At 40.4% G+C, this 20,135-nt stretch overlaps 1 protein-coding gene across 1 annotated transcript; it reads left to right on the top strand.

Annotated features, from left to right (window-relative positions):
• The first annotated feature begins 9,803 nt into the window (after positions 1-9,803).
• LOC141753760 (solute carrier family 22 member 6-B) lies at positions 9,804-19,886 on the top strand. The gene is made up of 10 exons (XM_074612302.1): positions 9,804-10,518; positions 11,667-11,770; positions 14,694-14,848; positions 15,123-15,291; positions 15,445-15,559; positions 16,424-16,530; positions 16,665-16,876; positions 17,382-17,490; positions 17,580-17,795; positions 17,966-19,886. The coding sequence occupies exons 1-10, from the start codon at positions 10,174-10,176 to the stop codon at positions 18,066-18,068; spliced, it is 1,635 nt and encodes a 544-aa protein (XP_074468403.1). The 5' UTR covers positions 9,804-10,173; the 3' UTR covers positions 18,069-19,886.
• Positions 19,887-20,135: the final 249 nt, after the last annotated feature.

A 20,135-nucleotide genomic window follows, 5' to 3' on the forward strand; every position in this document is an offset into this window, starting at 1 on the left:
TCTCCTTAAAGGGGACATATTGTGCTCATTTTCAGGTTCATACTTGTGTTTTGGGTTCCTACTTGAACATGTTTACATGCTTTAATGTTCAGAAAACACATTATTTTTCTCATACCATCTGTCCGCTGTGTTTTAGTGCCTGTCTCTTTAAGCACCTTTGAACAGGTAGTTCTCAAGCTGTGGGCAGTTTATTCTAATGAGCCTGCATGTGACATTAGAAGAGGAGCCAAATTTGAATGGCTTGTTGTATCACATGTTTTTCTGATCTAGACAGCCCACAAAACAGTTTGTGGGTCCAACTCCAGATACCCAAATGTATGTTCATCATCTGAGCCTCCCTGAAGTCACCAAGACATCACTGAAGTCAAAATTCATCAATATGTTGGTTAAAACAAGCTGTGTTCAGTAACTCCAAAATGAAACTAGGCACCACCTTGTGGAGGGAGGCTACAATCTCATATATATTATAAACTGGGGGAAAGGACAATGTAAGACTTAGGGAGAAATCTCACTTGGTTAGAAAATAGACACAAAGCTAGTTTAGAAGATTAAAAATAATCCTATTGAATTTGATTCATCAGGATTAATCTGGGAAGGATTTACTGTATCTGTCAAGAAGGTAGAAGATTGTATTTCTTCCTTTCATCATAATGTAAAATCGTATTTCCATATATCTATCATTAAGGCATTCCAAGCACAATATACAATAATAAACAAACAGCAAGTATCAATATTAATGGCAACCTCTCAAAACTGTTGATATGAGAGAGCCTCTGCAGACAGCCTCTTCTCTCTGGGCCAGTGTAATAAGGCATAGTGCTGATATTATGGCAGGAGGAGAGCAATAACAATGTATTGATCATCCTGGGCCAACTAGAAGAATCATTATCTGTTTTACAATAATTAAATACAAAAAAAAGAAAAGGGATGTATGGCATTAACAAGCCTATGAGACTTCTATGCAACTCAGTGTGTCTGTGTAACAGTGTAGTATGAGGCTCGGAGGAAAGGAATAGAGGGTGTAAACTCGACAGGAACCCCAATGCAAGCTATGATGGCAAGCAAATGAAAATGTAGTAATATTATCCCGCTTTTGTCCTAATAAACTAGACAATATGCCCTTACTTTCTTGGTTTTAATGTAGAATTTGTTTGTTTTATGTACTGTATGTGTTCAGATTTGTTGTTGTTGTGAACCTTTGTGGTCATCTCCAAGAAAATGAAATAAAATGTCATCATGCACTCAAGTCTCATGTGTTTCAACCTGTCAAGAAATTCAGACACACACATTCACACAAACTAAAGTAGATTATCTTTCCAAGAAGCATTTGAAGGATTAACTATGGATAAATTCTTCACATGTATTCTGACACCAGTCCCAGAGATAAAACCACACCAATTTAATCTCCAGTGTCCCTCCTCATCTATCTCTTTACTGCATTTCCTCTGCCTGAATTTGAAACAAGATAACTAAAAGCTTCCTTTATGCTTCATCAGCAGCACAGGAAACTGATATTTTCGATATATAATCGCTGTGTACTCTGGCCAGACTTACAGAAGTATTTGAGTGTCTCTTCGATCTGCTCGGTGGTCAGGTCAAGCCTGGCGTCCGGAGCGACGAGTGGAGTGTGCAGCCAGTCATCGTGGTCGTAGCCGTAGACGGTGTCGGCCCGCAACCTGTAAACCGGCAGCTGCTCCTCTAGAAGACTGATGATCTCGAACTCTGGCAGGTCGGTGCTGTTGCACACATCTGGACACCACAGAGAAGACAGGGAGGGAAGAAAGTCAACACACACTGCTGCCTGGTGGTGCACTGCTGGCCTTTATGATGTCAGTGTGTTGGAGTCACATGGTGCCTAATACTCTGTTAAAACTCAAGTCTCAGCCTATTCCCAATAAGGCCTCAATGTCAAACGTCTCATTGGAATCTATTCATGTAAAACAATCAGTGTAGTTGTGATCATTTTAAATCAGTTTAAAGGTTTTAGAACATGTTATCTAATAGCCAGGTAAATACTATAAAAAAAAAAGACTTATTACTTACTGCCTTTACTGGATTTAATGGTTAATAATTTGATTTGTGTAGACACTGTAGGGCCTACTATGTACTACATACCCAATATGTGTACTATCATTCATACTTTTGTCTGAATAAACAGTAGTGTGTATCTTTTCGGACTCACAGAGCAGTAACTTACGTCGTCACTTGCTGAGAGCCTCCTTGCTGCTTGGAGGTGTGTAACCATGGTAACCCGTTCCAACCTCAAGTGACCAAAACTACGATTTGTGCGAATCATGAAGTGTGAATAAATTAAAAATATATATTACACCTAGCAAAGTGGAATCTTGTACGTACAGTTAAATTGAAGCGTTATTGATGTTACAGAGTTTTCGTCACTATCGCATTGCATTGTGGGATATTTATGCCACAGTAGTGTCCAGCGTTGCATACTGTAATATTTCACAGGAATTAGTATGTAATTCGCATACTATTGATTTCATACTAAGGTTTTAGACATACTAACAAAATCTCACGTACTGCTTTAGCTTACTAAATAGCATGTTAGTGTGGAATTTCAGATGCAACCATTGTCTTTATCTGATCACTTACTTTAGAGTCATTTGGAGTCAGAAGGTTAATTATTTTGATAAATAACTGTTCCTAACCCTGTGACTGACAGATATTGTATATGTGCGATACATGTAAGCAGCACGGGTGAAGTACATTTACTTAAGTGCTGTACTTAAGTACATTTTTTAGGTACTTGTACTTGAGTTTTTCCACTGTATGTAACTTTATACTTCTACCAGATTACATTCAGAGACAGATGTTGTACTTTTTACACCACTACACATATCTGACAGTTTTAGTTACCAGTTACTTTGCAGATTACGTTTGTACTGTACATGCAAAAACCATGATCATTTTACAATTTGAATACCCAACAGTATATAAAGTAGTTAGCTCCACCTTGACCAGCTAAGACATTACACATTAATGATTCAGTATTAAACATATAACACTTGCATTTTTCTGCAATAACAAGTATTTTTGATACCTGAAGTACACCTCAAGTGTTGACAATACTTGTTGTGGTCTTTGTGAAAACAGTTTGTGCTGAAACAATAACCATTAAAACTGTATATAATCTTTTCATGATTCGATTTTATTAAAAGGATGCCATTTGGGGCATCATGTATTTAAAGCAGCATTACTTTATGACACAGAAAATTAGACAACAACAAAGAAATTAGTTCTACATTACAAATTCTAAAGGAGGAGGAACAGCAAGTTACATTTTGCTGATGTCATGTGCAAACTATGCAGCTATATTTGGAGATTTTGATGTTTTGAGTTCAGTAGAAGATGCAATCCTTTCATGCTGTCACAAACAACCCGCTGGATGCTCCTTAATACAAACTGAAATCAAGGCTCTTTTCTTAACCTTAACATGCACACACACACACACCTGTGATGGTCTCGGCGTCCCTGCAGTCGGGCGGCGCCGGGAGTTTGTCGGGCTGGCTGGACTCGCCCACGCTCACATATTGCTCCTCGTGGGTGTGCCGCCGCTCGGGATCTGGGTCCGGGTCCGGGTCCAGGTCTGGAGCCGGGGGCGGGGAGGGGGCCGGGGAAGCCAGCTTGGCTCACCTCTCACTGGTGGAGAGAAACAAGGGCCATGGGCCTCTGGAGCTGGAGCTCCTCTGGGTCAGCAGCAGATCCACTTGACTGGTACAACAAACCTGGAGAGGAGAGATTGGGAGGAAGGACGGAAGGATGGAGAGAAGAAGAAACCTTTACAGAGTCATACAGACAAAGTCCACACTAATCTATACGCCTCTCGCTTTCCCTACAGAGTCTTTAACTTCAAGTGCTGAGTCGGCACTGTGCTGCCTGCCAGCAAGCTGAAGAAATCACAGCCCGTCCACTGCAGACACCACTCCTCCTCATCTGTCGGGAAATGAAAGGGGGTTAAGAGCAACTCTTGATATTATCACATAATGAAAGCGCATCACTTAATTGGTCATTATCAGAGGCATTATGTTTTTGAGTTGTCCGTCCATCCGCCCCATTCTCGTGAAAGTGATATCTCAGGAACACCTGGAGGGAACTTCTTGAAATTTGGCACAATGTCCACTTGGACTGCAGGATGACCTGATTAGAATAAAAGGTCACTCTGACCTCATGAAACAATTTTTTTAGCCATAACTCAAGAATTCATACGTTAATTATGACATCCATCCACCCATCCATTATCTGTAACCGTAATCCTATTCAGGGGCTGAAGCCGATCACAGCTGACATTGGGCGAAGGCGGGGTACACCCTGGACAGGTCGCATGTCTATCACAGGGCTGACACATGGAGACAGACAACCATTCAAGCTCACATTCACACCTACGGGCAATTTAGAGTCAAGAATTAACCTAACCTGCATGTCTTTAGACTGTGAGAGGAAAGTGGAGAACCCGGAGAAAACCCACGCTAACACGGGGAGAACATGCAAACTCCACACAGAAGGGCACCAAGCCGGATTTGAACGAATTTGAACCTGTGACACTGTGAATTTTAGATTTTTGGATAAACATGGATGTAAACTGTAACTTGACTGGTTGGCGGAGGCGTACAACCGCAAGGTGGTATTTCTAGTTTCTTTGTTCTCCACTAATAGGAGTTCAGACGGCAGGTAAAACCACAGAACAGTGGCTCTTGGGCTGCGAGGGGTTCTGAGTTTCAAGGCCACTTGTGCTGCAAGAATGCGTGCCAACACGGGTATTGAATTTAAGGGACAAGCTCTTGAACCACTAGCCAACACTGCAACACACACCTCCTGACCTCGCAATCACCGAGGGAGGCCCTCCTCCTCACAGCGCAGACTACTGATGCAGCCTAGTTTGATCCTGAGCCCCCTATCTGAAGTAGGTACAGCAGTGCTCGTGCATAGCGACCTTCCAGCTTTATTCTGCAGTGTGTCGCTGCAGATGCACAGCAGCCTGCAGTCAGTAAACACACCACAGATGTGCATCATGAAATTCACCTGAGTGTCAGATCAAACAGCCAGCGACGCGGCTAGGAGTATATAAATAGAGACGAGGTCTGTAGTCAGTTGCATGAATAGGCGGCTGTCTCTGTACTTGCGTGAGATAAAAGATGGAGCTGATGATGGATGAGTGCATCTGACATAAAATGCTCACGCATGAAGGTGAACAGACGCTTTTGCTTGCACATGCTCTGTTCTCTGAGCAGCAGCAATACAACCTTGGGACGTCTTTCTCATTGCGGCAGCTTTATTCACTCTCTGTTGGCTGGCTAGCGTTTTGGAGGAAATTAATTATTTGGCCTGTAAAAACCTGTTTCAATGGGGCTGTTCCAGAATTACATAATATGTGGATGAAAGGTGATTTCAGGTTGAAACTGCCAACATTCACATGCAGATTTGGGGATTAAAGGGCATGCATTTTAACAGGCCCCAACCAACTCAACCATATATGTCAATCCTCATCTTCAGGTCTTCAAAAAGGACCAAAAGGATGAGCTCTTGGAGAGTAAAAGTTATTTAAAATATCTCCATAAAGACATATATTAAACCCCAAGGATGTGGAGTAGGGGTGTAAGAAAAAATCGATAATATAGAGTATCGCAATATTATGTTTTGTTATACTGTATCGATTTTTATTAATAGTTTACATACAAATATTAATTTAGCCAGTGCATTAGTTAATTTGCAAAGATCTGCTCCCTCCCAGTGTAAGTACCCTCTGTGATAAATTAAAATGCAGATCCTACTGTTCTGATTGCATAAAAAAAGTAAACTTTTTTTTACTCAGATGTTATGCATACGGTGGTGTGATCTTTATACTATAACATTTGTCGTAAAATTAGATTTGAAAAATCGCAATATATATATTGCCTTGCTTATAGTATGGCGGTATATTGAATCATAATCCCTGTATCATGCTACATATCGTATCGCCAAAATTCTTGCCAATACACAGCCCTATAATGTGGAGTCAAAGTGCTGCATGTTTTTGAGGATTTAGAATATATTTACTGAACTATAATTTGGGATCTAACAGTGAGGAAAGAAAAACCTACAATCAGGGTGGTTGCTCTTTTAAAATAACCCAAAATAAAATCAGTAAAATGATATGTCTACATGATGTCCCTGATGATGGGCCTTGAGGCTAAATGGTTGTGGAAGATGTGTATGAATGTAAATTTATATAAGTTTGGAAAATTTGAATGTTATTAGTGTAACACAAATATGATGTTGTATATGTATGTATGTGATAAATGTAATGTACTTGATTTCAGACCCCAGGAAGACTATAGCTGGTGCCATTGGTATCACCTAATGGGGATCCTTTTTAAATAAAAAATAAATAAAAAAATAACTAAATGTCCTACAGTGAAAAAGAATATGAATATACAGTCCTGCAGTGAATGCTGCTGCATGGGCAGCAGGTCCCCAGTAAATAGGCCAGGGGTTCATTCATGCATGTGACATAAACAATGTTATTTGAATGCTGTCTGTCTGTCTGAGGGTGGGGCTTCATCTACATCAGCAGGTCACGTCAGCAGGATGCGGATCTGAGGTTTCCATAAATCGTGTGTCCTTACAGTAACACACAGAACATGATCAGCTGACCTCATGATGATGACATCGCCATTGAAATGTGTGAAAGCAGCAGAGCATATATACTCACTCTCAGTAGTGACTGATCCAACGCAAAGGGGGACTCTGGTGCAGATGAGAGATGAGATAATCCTTAGATATTGATGCTTGTCCCTCGGATGAGCAGGTAGAGACGGTCCCTGGCTGTCAGACAGTCTGGGTTCAGGCCGGGCGGATCTATTTCTCTGGTCTATAGACTCTCTCCACAGCTCCGGATGATCAAGGTCACCTTAGGGTGCTCTCCATAGTCGCTCTTGACCCGGTCCTCTCTTCCTTCCCTTCAGCCATCTCGCTCTGTCTCTTCCTCTTGTCTCTCACTCTCTCCGGAGCCTCCTCTCACCACCGTGAAGCCAGCCAGGAGGAGAACCACAAGACTGCTGCTCACCGCCTTCAAAATAAAAGACTCATCAGTGAACACATTTTAACCTCATAAATCAAGTCAGTTTATTTATACAGTGCATTTAAAAAAAGAGTGGGTTAGGATCTGTCTCAATACAGGTATACATAGTTAAAACATAGAAAAGTGCATAAAAGGCAATAATACATAATATAATACAATACAATAAAGGTAAAAATTAATACGTAAATAAAACAAGGTTAGAATTAATCTCAAAATAAAAGATACATATGTTATGCATTGGTAGATTAATATATATATATAATATATAATACAATAAAATAACGATAATAACTTATCATCTTGTGTATATAAGTTTGAAGAAAAAGTATTTATAATCTTTTGGGACATTGAAGTTTCCATAATTAAACACCCTGAAAGGGGCCATTTTGCGTATTGAAGAATTTTAGTTTTGCTACTCTAAGTACATTTTGCTGGTAATACTCTAGTACTTTTACTCAAACAGAATTTTAAATGCAGGACTTTTACTTGTAAGAGAGTATTTTTACAGTGTGGTATTTTTAACTTTTAGTTAAGTAAAGGATTATTCCTATTTTCTGTTATGTTTTTCCTCAATGTCCTTATTATTGCATATATTCAAAACTATAAAGGCCTTTATTTCCAATGTGAAGATACTTTAATGGAGGATTGTCAGTGTCAAACTAAGCAAAAACTAAACCAAAAATGGAAAAGGAGCTCCAATGTCTATACAGGATAAATGTAATAATGTGCTATAATCTGCAATAGATTGATTCATATTTTCACCTGATGACTTAAAGTGTATTCTATTGGTTATTGGTTATGAACACCTATATATATATATATCATTAGTCTTTTTTATTTATTATTATTTTTTATTTTAGAAATTTGGAATAGACTTTTTGTGCTTTTAATTTTAAAGGAACATCTAGTAGCTTCCTGGTGAACTCTATCTGACTTGACAGTTTTTCTCGCTGCTGCCATCCAGACACCCAAACCAGCAGCACCCAACCCGGTCTGGATCAGGCATCAGTGACGTCACGAGCACCCACAACCGGAAGGGGACAGGCTACTGTTTATAACAGACATGTAGAGTAAATAATAAATTAAAAAAAATGTTTTTAATTTAATTTAATTTAATTTAATTATATGTTTTACTACATTTGATCAACATACAGACATGATTCCCCAGCAAGGTGGATTATTATGAATAAAAACATCCTTCCACCCACATACTATATGAAAACAGGCTTTTTAAAATTGAACACTGACTAAAACATGAAACTAATTCTTATGAATCTGCAGCAATCGCCTCCCACTTGACCAGAGAGAGGAGACATTGTTCTCCAGAGAATAACTGGCTGAGTCAGCCATTCCTCACCCCCACTACTCTGGACCTGACAAAGCTGTAACTGGCTGCGTTAGGTTTTGCAGAGTGCAATGAAACGTATAAGCCCAAGGGAATAAAAAGGCCTAACTCCAAAATAAATAAAACACTAGGGTATTTGTAGAATATTGGTACTCTGTATGATGGTTTAAGGTAACCTCTGTGCTACTTTGGGTCCTTCTTGTATTATTATCTATATATTTATGATCTATGCTTGATGTTTGATGTGATGAGTGGTTTCACTGATTCAAACCTGTGCTCCACGCTACTTACAGCTCTATGATGACTAGTAACACAGTGTTGTCAGTGTTTTCTATTGCATGGCCTGTATACATCAATTACAAGTACTGTACAAAGCCTATTCAGTGTATTCTGTCATCACACATCAATGGTGTATTTACTCAGCAATCATATAAGGCCTACTGAATTAGTCAGAGTTATTATATTCCTACTAGTATTTTCCTATTTTGTGGATTTTACAAGTCCCTTACCCAACTGTAACCCTAAATATTACATTTCAAATATCTCCATTTTGTTGTATAGTCAGTTCAACTCAATTTTATTTATAATTATTATTATTATTATTATTACATTTTATTATTATTATATTTATATATATTTATATTAATTTACAATCTGTACAATATATAACACCACCATCAGAAGACTGCATTTCAACAGGTCCATTTGTTTTGTCTTGAATACAGCCTATAAAGTAGTATCAGTCTGCAGAGTATGACAGAGGAAAGTTATCCTACACACTGTACATACAGTATATAGACATGTATACATGTACATACTGGACATAATCATCCAGTCCCCGTATATCCATTTATTTATCTGCACTATTTGTATTGTTAACACTTAAAGAACACTTGACTTGTATATAGACATTTTTATTTTATTTTTTATTTTATTGTTGGTCATTGGTACTTTATATTTATTAATACAATATTTATATGTACACCTATTTTATCACTACTTGTATACATAACAGCGCCGTCTATTCTTTACCTTTATTTGTCCAGCTTTGTTGTCTTTGTCCTTAAACTGTAACCCTATTTCTGTGTAAGTATGCTTAGAGAGATGCATAAAAAAGTCCTTGTATGTATGTACTTTGCAAATAAAACTGATTCTGTTATTGGGGCACACCTTGAAGGCAGCAGAGCTAGTGAGATTAATGCAGCACCTGACCTGTTGACCTTAGTAATTGTCAACCATATCCCCTTTTGACTGTACAGCAGAAACAGGGACCTATAATAACAATGACCACAAATACATTATGTTTCACTGATACCAGTGATGGAAGGCAGAGGAGACTCACTGTAATTCAATCTGTCACCAGCAGATGGCAGCAGAGGACAGCCTCAGAGGACATAAACATACAATTTTTGTATTTAGTTTTTCATGCATCAGACTTATTTGTCTTTGTAAATCATCAAGTGCATCGACCTCTCCTCGTTTGGAGAGAATAGATGATGCTTGCAGCAAGGTGAGAAGTGTCAGAAGGAAGATGACACCAGTTTTCTTCAGGTCATTTGAAGACTGCTAAAGATGGGTCATATTAGTAAACTGATGGATGCTGTTTGTTTACCTCCTGAACAACACGCCCTTCTCCTCTGATGCATTGTCTGCTGGGTGTTTACACTTAACAGCCATCCTCCTCTTCCTCCTGATCCTATAGAGCTATAGAGAGACATCAGTCTACACTTTGACCTATATATTTCCCCAGAAAATGAATTTCGACCAGATCCTCTCTGCCATCGGAGGCTTTGGTAGATATCAGAAGACCTTGTACGTATGGATTTGTTTACCCCAGATCCTCCTCGCCTTCCACATGATGGTGAGCATCTTCACCGGATCGACGCCGCCCCACCGCTGCCGGGACAGCTCCATCTCAGTGGCCGGGAATCAGTCCTCCTTCCCGGGGACACTCAGCCTGAACTTCAGCCTCCTCTCGGAGTCCTCCTGCTTCTCATCCGATGTCCTGCAGCAGGAGGACAACCGGACTGAGCGCGTGCCATGTGGCCGCGGATGGGTGTACAGCAAGGAGACTTTCCAGAGTACAACAGTCACTGAGGTACAATATAGGATGCATGGTGTGCATATCAAGTATGATCTGTTATTGCAGGGGGGAAAAAATGATGCAATTTTAATCCTTCCCAGATTCATGCTCCTGCATGGAAACATGCAGTTTTTCCACTGTAGAAATTAATAATGCAATTTAGTTTACTATTAAGCCTCATGAGCACCCAATCTGCTTCTTAAATTCTTTAAACAAAATAAAAAATGAACTAATACATTCAAGAACATAAACACACAACATATTATTATTAGTGCAGCAGTTGGTAGAAATGGAGCAAATATGATTAAAAGAAGTTATTTTTATAAAACGACGTGCCTCTGTGTCCTCTGGTGCTCCTATAATGACATCTGCAAGATTTCACAGACCGGAGGAAAAACAACCAATCAGAGCCGAGCTGGAGCCTTGCCGTCTCTGAGCAGCTGTCAATCACTCTCAAACTCCGATCAAATGGTCAAACTAGGCAGCGCTGATCAAATATGAATCAATATTCTGTTATTGTCATGCCTATTTCTCGCCTCAAATGTTTTCAGAAACATCTTGTAGTGTACTGTTTAGCTGTAAAATGAGAAAGTTTGTGACCCGGAAGCCATGTTGAGATCAGTTAAAGAAATACCAAGCACCACCCACCAGCCGGAGCACAGCCAATAGGAAGGCTCAATAGGAACGCTCGCTCTCTGAAATGACCTGTGATTGGTCAAAGTACATTTTTAAAGCCTGAAAACAGAGCCATGAGGAGGTGCAGAAGTCTAGTTTTCTCTCAGAACACTTGAATTACAATATGTTGAAAGGTTATTATGGAGCCCAAAGATGCCAAAAATATAAGGCCTACTGACACTTTAAGGCCCTACTATGGCTGTTAATATTGTGCTCTATGATGCATGTTGACATTTTCCCAATGATAGTTGCACGGTAATCATATTACAATAAAGCAACTGCAACACAGTGAACCTGCAGCTTTTTGCTTTGCACAGCTGAAATGCAGCCCTGGTACCAAACATTACCATTCATAATAATGTCATTATGGACTTTTGACTCACAGTGATTCCTGCTTGAACACTTGTACAGGCATCAGTCTATGAAGGAGAAATAAATGGTGTGTTTCATCTTGCAATCACTTCTTCTTTGGTTTTCCTTCCTACCAGTGGGACCTGGTGTGTGACAAAGCTGGACTGAACAGTCTCAGTTCGTCTATCTACATGTTTGGGCTGTTGGTGGGATCTGTGCTGTTTGGAGCCATGGCTGACAGGTAGGCTTCACTGCTCTCTCTTATTATTAATAATAATAATAATAATAATAATAATACATTTTATTTGTAACGCACTTTACATTTAAAACAAATCTCAAAGTGCTATAAGTTAAAAGCAGGTAAAAACGGAGATAAAAAGCTAACATCGTAAAAATATGAGCATAAAAGCAGCAACCAGCAAGGTTAATTAAAAGTCATATAGGTTCTGCTAAAAAGGAATGTTTTAAGTCCTTAGCCTGGAGCCTCTGACTTTGTACAGATACGACACACAGCCAAACCCTCAGCATCAAAGCATGGCTGCAGTGGGACAGCAGACACATACGTGGCAGCCACGTGTAAGAAAAGGCCACTTCATGCTCATTGTGTCATGGCTCTGTTGGACTCCTTGGTGTTTTCAGCTGTTTTTTAGTGCTTTTTAGATTACGTCCACCCTAAACCATTTGCACTGTTTGTAATCTGAGATTTACGTTGGGTTCTGGTGTTTTTTTGTTTGCTTTAGGGTACAGTTCTGTTTTTCTGATATACACTGCTTTTCCTGTGCTTCCTCTGTATGTTCCTCATGTGTTCCTGTAGCCCTGCAACTGTTACGCCCTCGTCAGCCCTTCCTGTGTTGCCCATCCTCGTTGTCTTGTTACCCGATCAGAGTTTTTCATTCCTTATTCCAGTTCCTTGCTCACTCCAGCTGTGCCATGTCTGGTGATTAGCACCCTGGGTATTTATACCTGCCTGTTATTGTTCAGTTCATTTGTCGTATCAAGTTGGAAAATATCCTGTAGTTCCTGTTTCTGTCTCTGCAATTGGGTCCACCTGCCTGCTTCAAATGTGGCAGACTGAGTCGGCTAAAGTTTCACACTAGGGTTTGACTGACAATGACTGCATTTACAAGCACAAAATATTCAGTTTTTTGCCCTTATTCCAAAAAAGACGATATTCATTCTAAACTGTTTACATTGCAGTGGTGATTTTAGACTCAAACCCTCAGAGACCCACTGTAGAGGCTGTAGCAGGCTCAGTCTTAAAGCTAGAGAGAAGATGCTGGTATCATATGCAACTAGAAAACCTGAGGAATTAGTACCAACCATGCAATGTTAGCTTGTTGGGAAGGAGACTAAATAATGCTCCGAAGTTAGGCTAAAAACTAGGGGAAAACGGGCATGGCGATTTTCAAAGGGGTCCCTTGACCTCTAACCTCAAGATATAAAGCCATTTCCACCTTATCTTGATGCAGAAAAGGCAGAAATTGGCGCATAAAAATTCACCAGAATGCAGGAAATGAAGTGTTTGACACTCAAAATTTGTGTACAACTAACAGAGCTGTCGTAAAAAGGCAAGAGGCCGCGTGTCGCAAACTGCCGTAAAAACCACAACTGAGACACATATTCCACATGCATTGTATACATGTCCAAAGAATGCTCCTAAAACCTGAATAATATCGGCATATCCCACATGTCTTAATCCGAAAATGCTCCATTCGGAATAAGGACTAATTCAGAATATCCATACGGGATATGCTGTTTATATGACTTGTGTCAAAATCTGAATATTGTCATATTTGGAATACATTCGGAATATGCGTCTCAATTGGGTTTTTTACGGCAGTTTGAGACACACAGCCTCTTGAATGTTTACGGCCAGCTCTGTGTGTTGTACACAAACCAACTAGCTGACAGTTTGCAGAGATGCATGCCCAAAACAAAAGCCCACGTTTCTGGTCGGAAGGAAAAACACACCTACTTTTAACCATCATGAAAGACTTGGATATCTACAGGTTTTTGGATATGCGCAGATATCCCAATGCCGACCTTTTCAAGAAGGTGGTTGAAGGAATGAAAAAGGGAGGCTGTGTTCGCATGCACATGGGAGAAGTTTGCCTTCAAGGCTTTCTGCCAAAGGGTTTATTATTGTTGCAAAAAGAAGGCTGATTCTATAGAAGTCTATGAGAAAATGGCCCTACTTCTCACTTGATTTATTACCTCAGTAAACATTGTAAAAATGAGTTTATGGTCTCAATCGCTAGTTTCAAGTCTTCTTCAATACAGCATGATGTTCATTTAGTAAATGATGGTCCCATTTAGAGTAAATTAGACCATAAAGTAGGGTATGCTTTAGGGCGGGGCTACCTTGTGATTGACAGGTCGCTACCACGGCATTGTCCGGTCTGGGAGTTGTCTGTGTTATCGTCTTACGATTTCAACTCTTTCACAGACTGTTTTCAGTTCATGAAAGTTAATTATAACTTATTCAGCGTTCAGTTGTACTTAGCTCCGCCCTCTCGTGTCACTTCTGGTTGCAAAAAACCAAGATGGCGATGGCCAAAATGCCAAACTTGAAGCTTCAAAACGGCAGTCCACAAACCGACGGGTGACATCACGGTGACTAGGTCCACTTCTTCTGTACAGTCTATGCCCTAAAGGCAAACTTCTCCCGTGTGCTGTTTGCGCTGTCAAACAAGTCCGCCTCCGGTCATGTTAATATGCACGGCTGCATGTAAACAGGAATGTTAATTGAATATTCATTTTTATTAGCCATGTAAACAGCTTAGTAGGAATATTGTCTTTTTTGGAATAAGAGCAAAAAACGGAATATGTTTGTGCATGTAAACATAGTCAGCGTTTCACTGGAGACTGTTTCTTTTTAATTGGATTGAACTTAAAGTGGATGTTTGTCCCTTAAACATCTTGTGACAAATTGTATGATTTTTAATTTCATAAATATTTCTGTTTCACTCTTTGATAGAATTTAAATGTTCATGGTAAACTAAGACGCTCACATACTACTGACATTCCTGAAGGCAGTTTTCATACACTAACCCTGGCTTGAATATCCTGGTGTCACCCTCCCTGTCACAGTGGTTCACTTACTGTATGCTATGCACTCATTTCTGCAAGCGCCAACTCATGTCCGCTCCTCTCTCTGTGCAAAGGTATGGCCGACGTTTCATCCTGCTGCTGTCCATCGCTCTTCAGACTGTGTTTGGAGTCGCTGTGGCCTTTGCACCCAACTTCACCGTCTATGTGATTCTTCGCTTTATAGTTGGCGCCACGATATCTGGAGTCATCATCAATGCCTTTGTACTTGGTACTAACAAAACACAGATACTCAGCAGATACTGTAGCTTTGGATTCCTCACATATGGAAACTCAAAATGTTACTGGCAGGCACAGATATTGTTATAATGATAGTGTTATAATGGCTCATGCTTTTTTGTGCTATTTTTGCCCAATCCCACAAACCCTTGCCACTCCTTCCACTACCTTAAAGCTCCAACCGCCACCGCAGTTTAACCCTCTCCCCGTGATTCCTCCTCTCCTCTCCTCTCCTTTCCTCTCCTCTCCTTCCTAACCCTGCAAAGGCACTGAGTGGACGTGCACCAAGAGGCGAATGCTAGCCGGCATCACCACCGACTACGCGTTTGGTCTGGGCTACATGCTTCTACCAGGAATAGCATACCTGATACGAGACTGGAGAAAGTTGCAACTGGCTATATCAGCCCCAGGCTTCCTGCTCATCTTCTATATATGGTGGGAAAATCAATGAGCATCTGAACATTAGATCCACTGTGTATTCATAAATTTTCTTTGATAAGAGTACATGAATGCCCTCTTTGTGATCTACATTTCCTCCTCTGTCCACTCTTTCTTCTCTCCCTGTCTGCTCTCTCTATCTCCTGTCAGGGTGGTTCCTCAGTCGGCCAGGTGGTTGTTGGCCAACGACCGGAAGGAGGAAGCCATCGCACTCCTCCGCAAGGCAGCACTCGTCAACGGCCGGGTCTTACCTCCTGCTGTACAAGTGTGTCTCTCTCTCTCTGCATGTTTCTCCATACACTCTCATGCTATCTAAGCCAGTGTTTCCCACACAGGGTTGTTTCTGGGGACCCACTTTTTTGAAAATGACAAACCATGGCGACCCAATTCACAATAGGCCTTAAATCATGAAAAAAAAAAGCCATTCCCACATCATATTATCTTGAATAGGTAAACCAGCCTTTTTGAAGAGGTATAGCTTTGATAAATTACTCTTTTTTTATTCATGTGTTATTGAAAAATACTTTATAAATGAAACCAAATAAATGCATTTAGGCGGAGCTAACAGCCTCCTCTCATCAGTAAAACAAACTAAATGTACGCTAGCCTTTCATATTAGATTCAGTGTTTTAAGTACGCTACAATTATCAGAACTATAGGAACATTCAGGCTTCCTCACGTGGCTCAAAGGTCTACTGTAGATATTGATCTTAAATGCTGGCAGAAATTCTGCTAATTTATTTGGTGACCCTAATAAAATCTCCTATAACCAACCTGTGGGTCCCGACCGAGTCTTTGAGAAAGACTGATCTAACCTAATGTATTTTTTTTCCTGCTGCGTGCATTATGGCTTATTGAAGACTAATCTTTTCATAAAAGGATAAGGATGGTGTTGCTCTATATTTTTATTATTGTCAACAAACCCATAAAAAGACCTAAACCAACAATGCTTTAGTCCATTTCCAACTTCTCTACCCTGTCTGTGGCACTCAGCCCCATGATATCAGATTTTTATTACACGATTATTGTGCCCAAAAGAATTCACGATAACGATATTGTTGCGATATCTATAGAAAATTTGAATAATAATAATAATAATGCTTTTTTGGTTTGTTTTATGTGTGTCCAGGTTGAGAAGTGTCAGATTTCAGGTGGAGGGAAGCAAAGTTATTCAGCAGTGGATCTTGTACGAACTCCTCAGATGAGGAAGAGGTCTATCATTTTGTTCTACCTCTGGTAAATTGAAAGTGTACTGTATGTGTGAATGCATGTATGCTTTATAGTTTTGTTTTTACATCAATAAAAAAAAAAAAATTCTATATTCCTTTCACCATTTCGTCTTCCATCCGTGTTCCTCCTGTGCACCCCAGGTTTGTGAACGTGCTGGTGTATTACGGCCTCTCTCTGGGCGTCTCCAGGCTAGGGACAAACCTCTACTTGACCCAGTTTGTGTTCGGGTTGGTTGAGATCCCGGCTCGTTCTCTCGTCCTGCTCGTCCTGCCCTTCAGTCGCCGACTCGCCCAAAGCGGGTTTCTGGCTGTTGGAGGGCTCGCCTGTCTGCTCATGCTCGCTGTCCCTGCAGGTAGGATGGACAATGTGTATTTGTTGTGTTCTGATTGAACGCGATAACAATGCGTTAACGCAAATTTGTTTTCGTGGCACTAATTTCTTTAACGCAACCATGTCATACTAGCTTTTCGGGAAGGAGGCTAAATAACGCTTAATTTTGGCGAGGAAAAACTATCATGGCCATTTTCAAAGGGGTACCTTGACCTCTGATCTCAAGATATGTGAATGAAAATGGGTTCTATGGGTGCCCACGAGTCTCCCCTTTACAGACATGCCCACTTTATGATAATCACATGCATATATATACATACATTTGCATAAAGCAAGCATATATGCCTACTCCTGCATCTCCCTTTAAGGTTTCGAACAGATACAAAATTTGCGATGAATTTGCGATTAATCACAGACAATCATGTGATTAATTGCGATTAAATAATATAATCGATTGATAGCCTTAGTTCTGACACGAATGCAAATGTATTTCATCACTTTGATAATTTCGCTGCTTCTGTCTGTAGATCATCCCAGTGTCCTGACTGGTCTTGCCATGGTAGGGAAGTTTGGTATAACAGCTTCCTTTGCTGTAATCTACGTGTACACGGCTGAGATATTCCCCACTGTGGTTCGGTGAGACATGTCTATCTGTACAGTTTTAATTACTTTTCACATACACACATGATCCCAAAGTCTCTAAAACCTCCCATGTGTACCTACAGGCAAACGGGAATAGGTGTATCCGGCATGTTTGCGAGGATTGGCGGTGTGTTAGCTCCCATTATAAACATGCTTCATGACCACAGCCCCAATACACCTCTGGTCATCTTCGCTATTTCCCCGTTGCTGGGTGCTGTCCTGGCCCTGGCTCTGCCCGAAACTGCCGACAGACCTCTTCCTGACACGGTGGAGGACGCAGAGAACTGGGACACGACTAGGTACTACAATGTGACCTCTGTTTTTATTTTCGAGCTATGTGCTTTTAACGTGTCCTTGCTACTCGGCCTCTGTGACCCTGAACAGGATACAAAGTCTCACTGCTCCGTCTGTTCCGATGCAAAGACCCAAACCTCTGCAAACAGCTCAGTGTGTGTTTTGTCTCCTACAGTTCGCCTCCAAACAAGGAGAACCCTGAGATCTCTGAGGATATTATCCAATCACCCAGCAGCACAGACAAGCAGGAGCTACGACGTCTAGCAAGCCAGGCCTGAGTGTGCGTAAAAGGCTGCACACATTTCCATCATTCAAATATTATACTGCCTCCAGATAGAGCACTTAACTTAACATCCTCCATGTAATAACATGTCAGGATCTGATAAAGAGCTCTATGCAAACCCGCCAAACTAGCATGCAGGTACACATGCAGTCATATGTGCTGCCGAGCCAAATCAACAGCGTACTGTTTTACCAGATGCAGGTAAACACCTGCATGAGTCAGGAATAGTTGTCCTTTACATTTATACTTTATAACTTTATGTATATCTTACATATGTGGTGAGACAGAATAAATAGTTCCCCTTAAAGGAGCAGTGTGTACGATTTAGTGGCATCTAGTGGTGAGGTTGCAGGTTGCAACCAATTTACACTTTTCCCGTGTGCCAAGCATGTAGGAGAAGTACGGCAAAAAACGTATGTTGACAAGAAATGAAAGTCAATTGTTCGTTCCATTGCAACGTCAGCGCCCAGCAGCAGAGCTACGCCTCTACCATTTGAAAAGCTACTACCGGACACCAGTAAAACGTCCGCCTACAAAGTGCCGTGCAAAAGTAAAACACAATTATTTCCACTCTATTGTCATAATTTTAATATCTCTACCGAAATGGCCTGTGTTGAACAATATAAATATGCATACTATTATAATGATTTACTTACTTATTTATTTATTAAACTTTTTGCCCCGGCGGCTTCCCAGAGGAGCCTAAAGTGAGCGATGGACATTAATGGAAGATAGAAAAATCCCGCACACAGATTTTGAGAACAATCTCAATCTTTTTCACGTCAAGGATCCAAAATAGATGTATAATAGACCACAGACCATGGATGCAAGAGGTTGTGTTCTGTGCTTTTACCCTGCGTGTTAGTAAATAACCTGCAACTACATTAAATTCTGTTTATGTCGTGCCACTAGCACTACTAGCTACTGGCCGATAGCCGGTTGTTTGGCGGTCAGCTGAGGACCCGCTCCGTATGTAGATATAAACGGCTCATTCTAAGGTAACGAAAACACAACGATTCTTATTTTCAGGTGATTATACACTATAGAAAACTTACTTATTAATAATATATTCCATTCCTGCCAAAAGAGTCCCCTAATTGTTACACACTGGTCCTTTGAGACTTTGCAGACACACAGATTCCATATTTGTATATATTTATAAATCTACAGGCATCAGCTCACAGCTGAAATTTCTAAACCTGTGCTGATTTGAGGAATCAGATTTTAGCAGACTGCCACTTCCTCTCTAATGCAGTACACAGTCCTATTGAGCAGGACTTCTTATTTTCCAGGAATAAAGGATTTATTCAATTTTTTCATAATAAAAGCACTAATATAACATTTTTGTACAAAAGTGTACCATGTCTGTGGACTGTTTGTTGTATCTTAATACTGTATTGAACAAGCAACTGCCTCGTTTTCTATATTCTCATACTCTAGCCAAGAGAAATAAAAGTGAGATCGCATGCGCTAGTTAAGCTTATTATGCCTAATCTAGCCTTTAGACTAACGTAGCTCGTTTGTAGTTCTGTATGGATACTAAGGGATGAGTGACTCTGATCAGCATGTGAAGAGATATTTGATTTCAGCATTGTTGTTGTCTTTTTATTATGTTGAATTATACTCAGATGTAAAATGATTCGCTACGATGACTTGGAACTGTGAAAAATGTTTTACTTTTATTTTAAGTGTTTAAGGGCTGTTATTGTGTATATGAATCTGTGATACATAAAAAAAAAAATAGCCCGTTCTCATTCCCAGGGCGTTAAATACCGAGGCTTTGTCACGACCGCAGGCGTCGAGGCGTGACGCCAAGGGGCGTGACGCCAAGGGGCGTGACAAAGTGGCGGTATGTGACGAGCTGGGAAGAGAATGTGAGAACAGTTCATGTAATATGCAATGTTACTCAGGCAAAAGGAATTTGATTCTTCAAAGTCTATCATTCCTACAGCAAAGATATTTGAGGCCAGAATGCTTTTTTATGCTTTGAATGCATAAAATCAATTTCCACTGCGTGACTCCAGATAGCATTCCTTACTGCTGCCTAACGGCATGTGAGTAT

Source organism: Sebastes fasciatus, chromosome 17 (assembly GCF_043250625.1).
Source record: "Sebastes fasciatus isolate fSebFas1 chromosome 17, fSebFas1.pri, whole genome shotgun sequence".
NCBI classification, from domain to species: Eukaryota; Metazoa; Chordata; class Actinopteri; order Perciformes; family Sebastidae; genus Sebastes; species Sebastes fasciatus.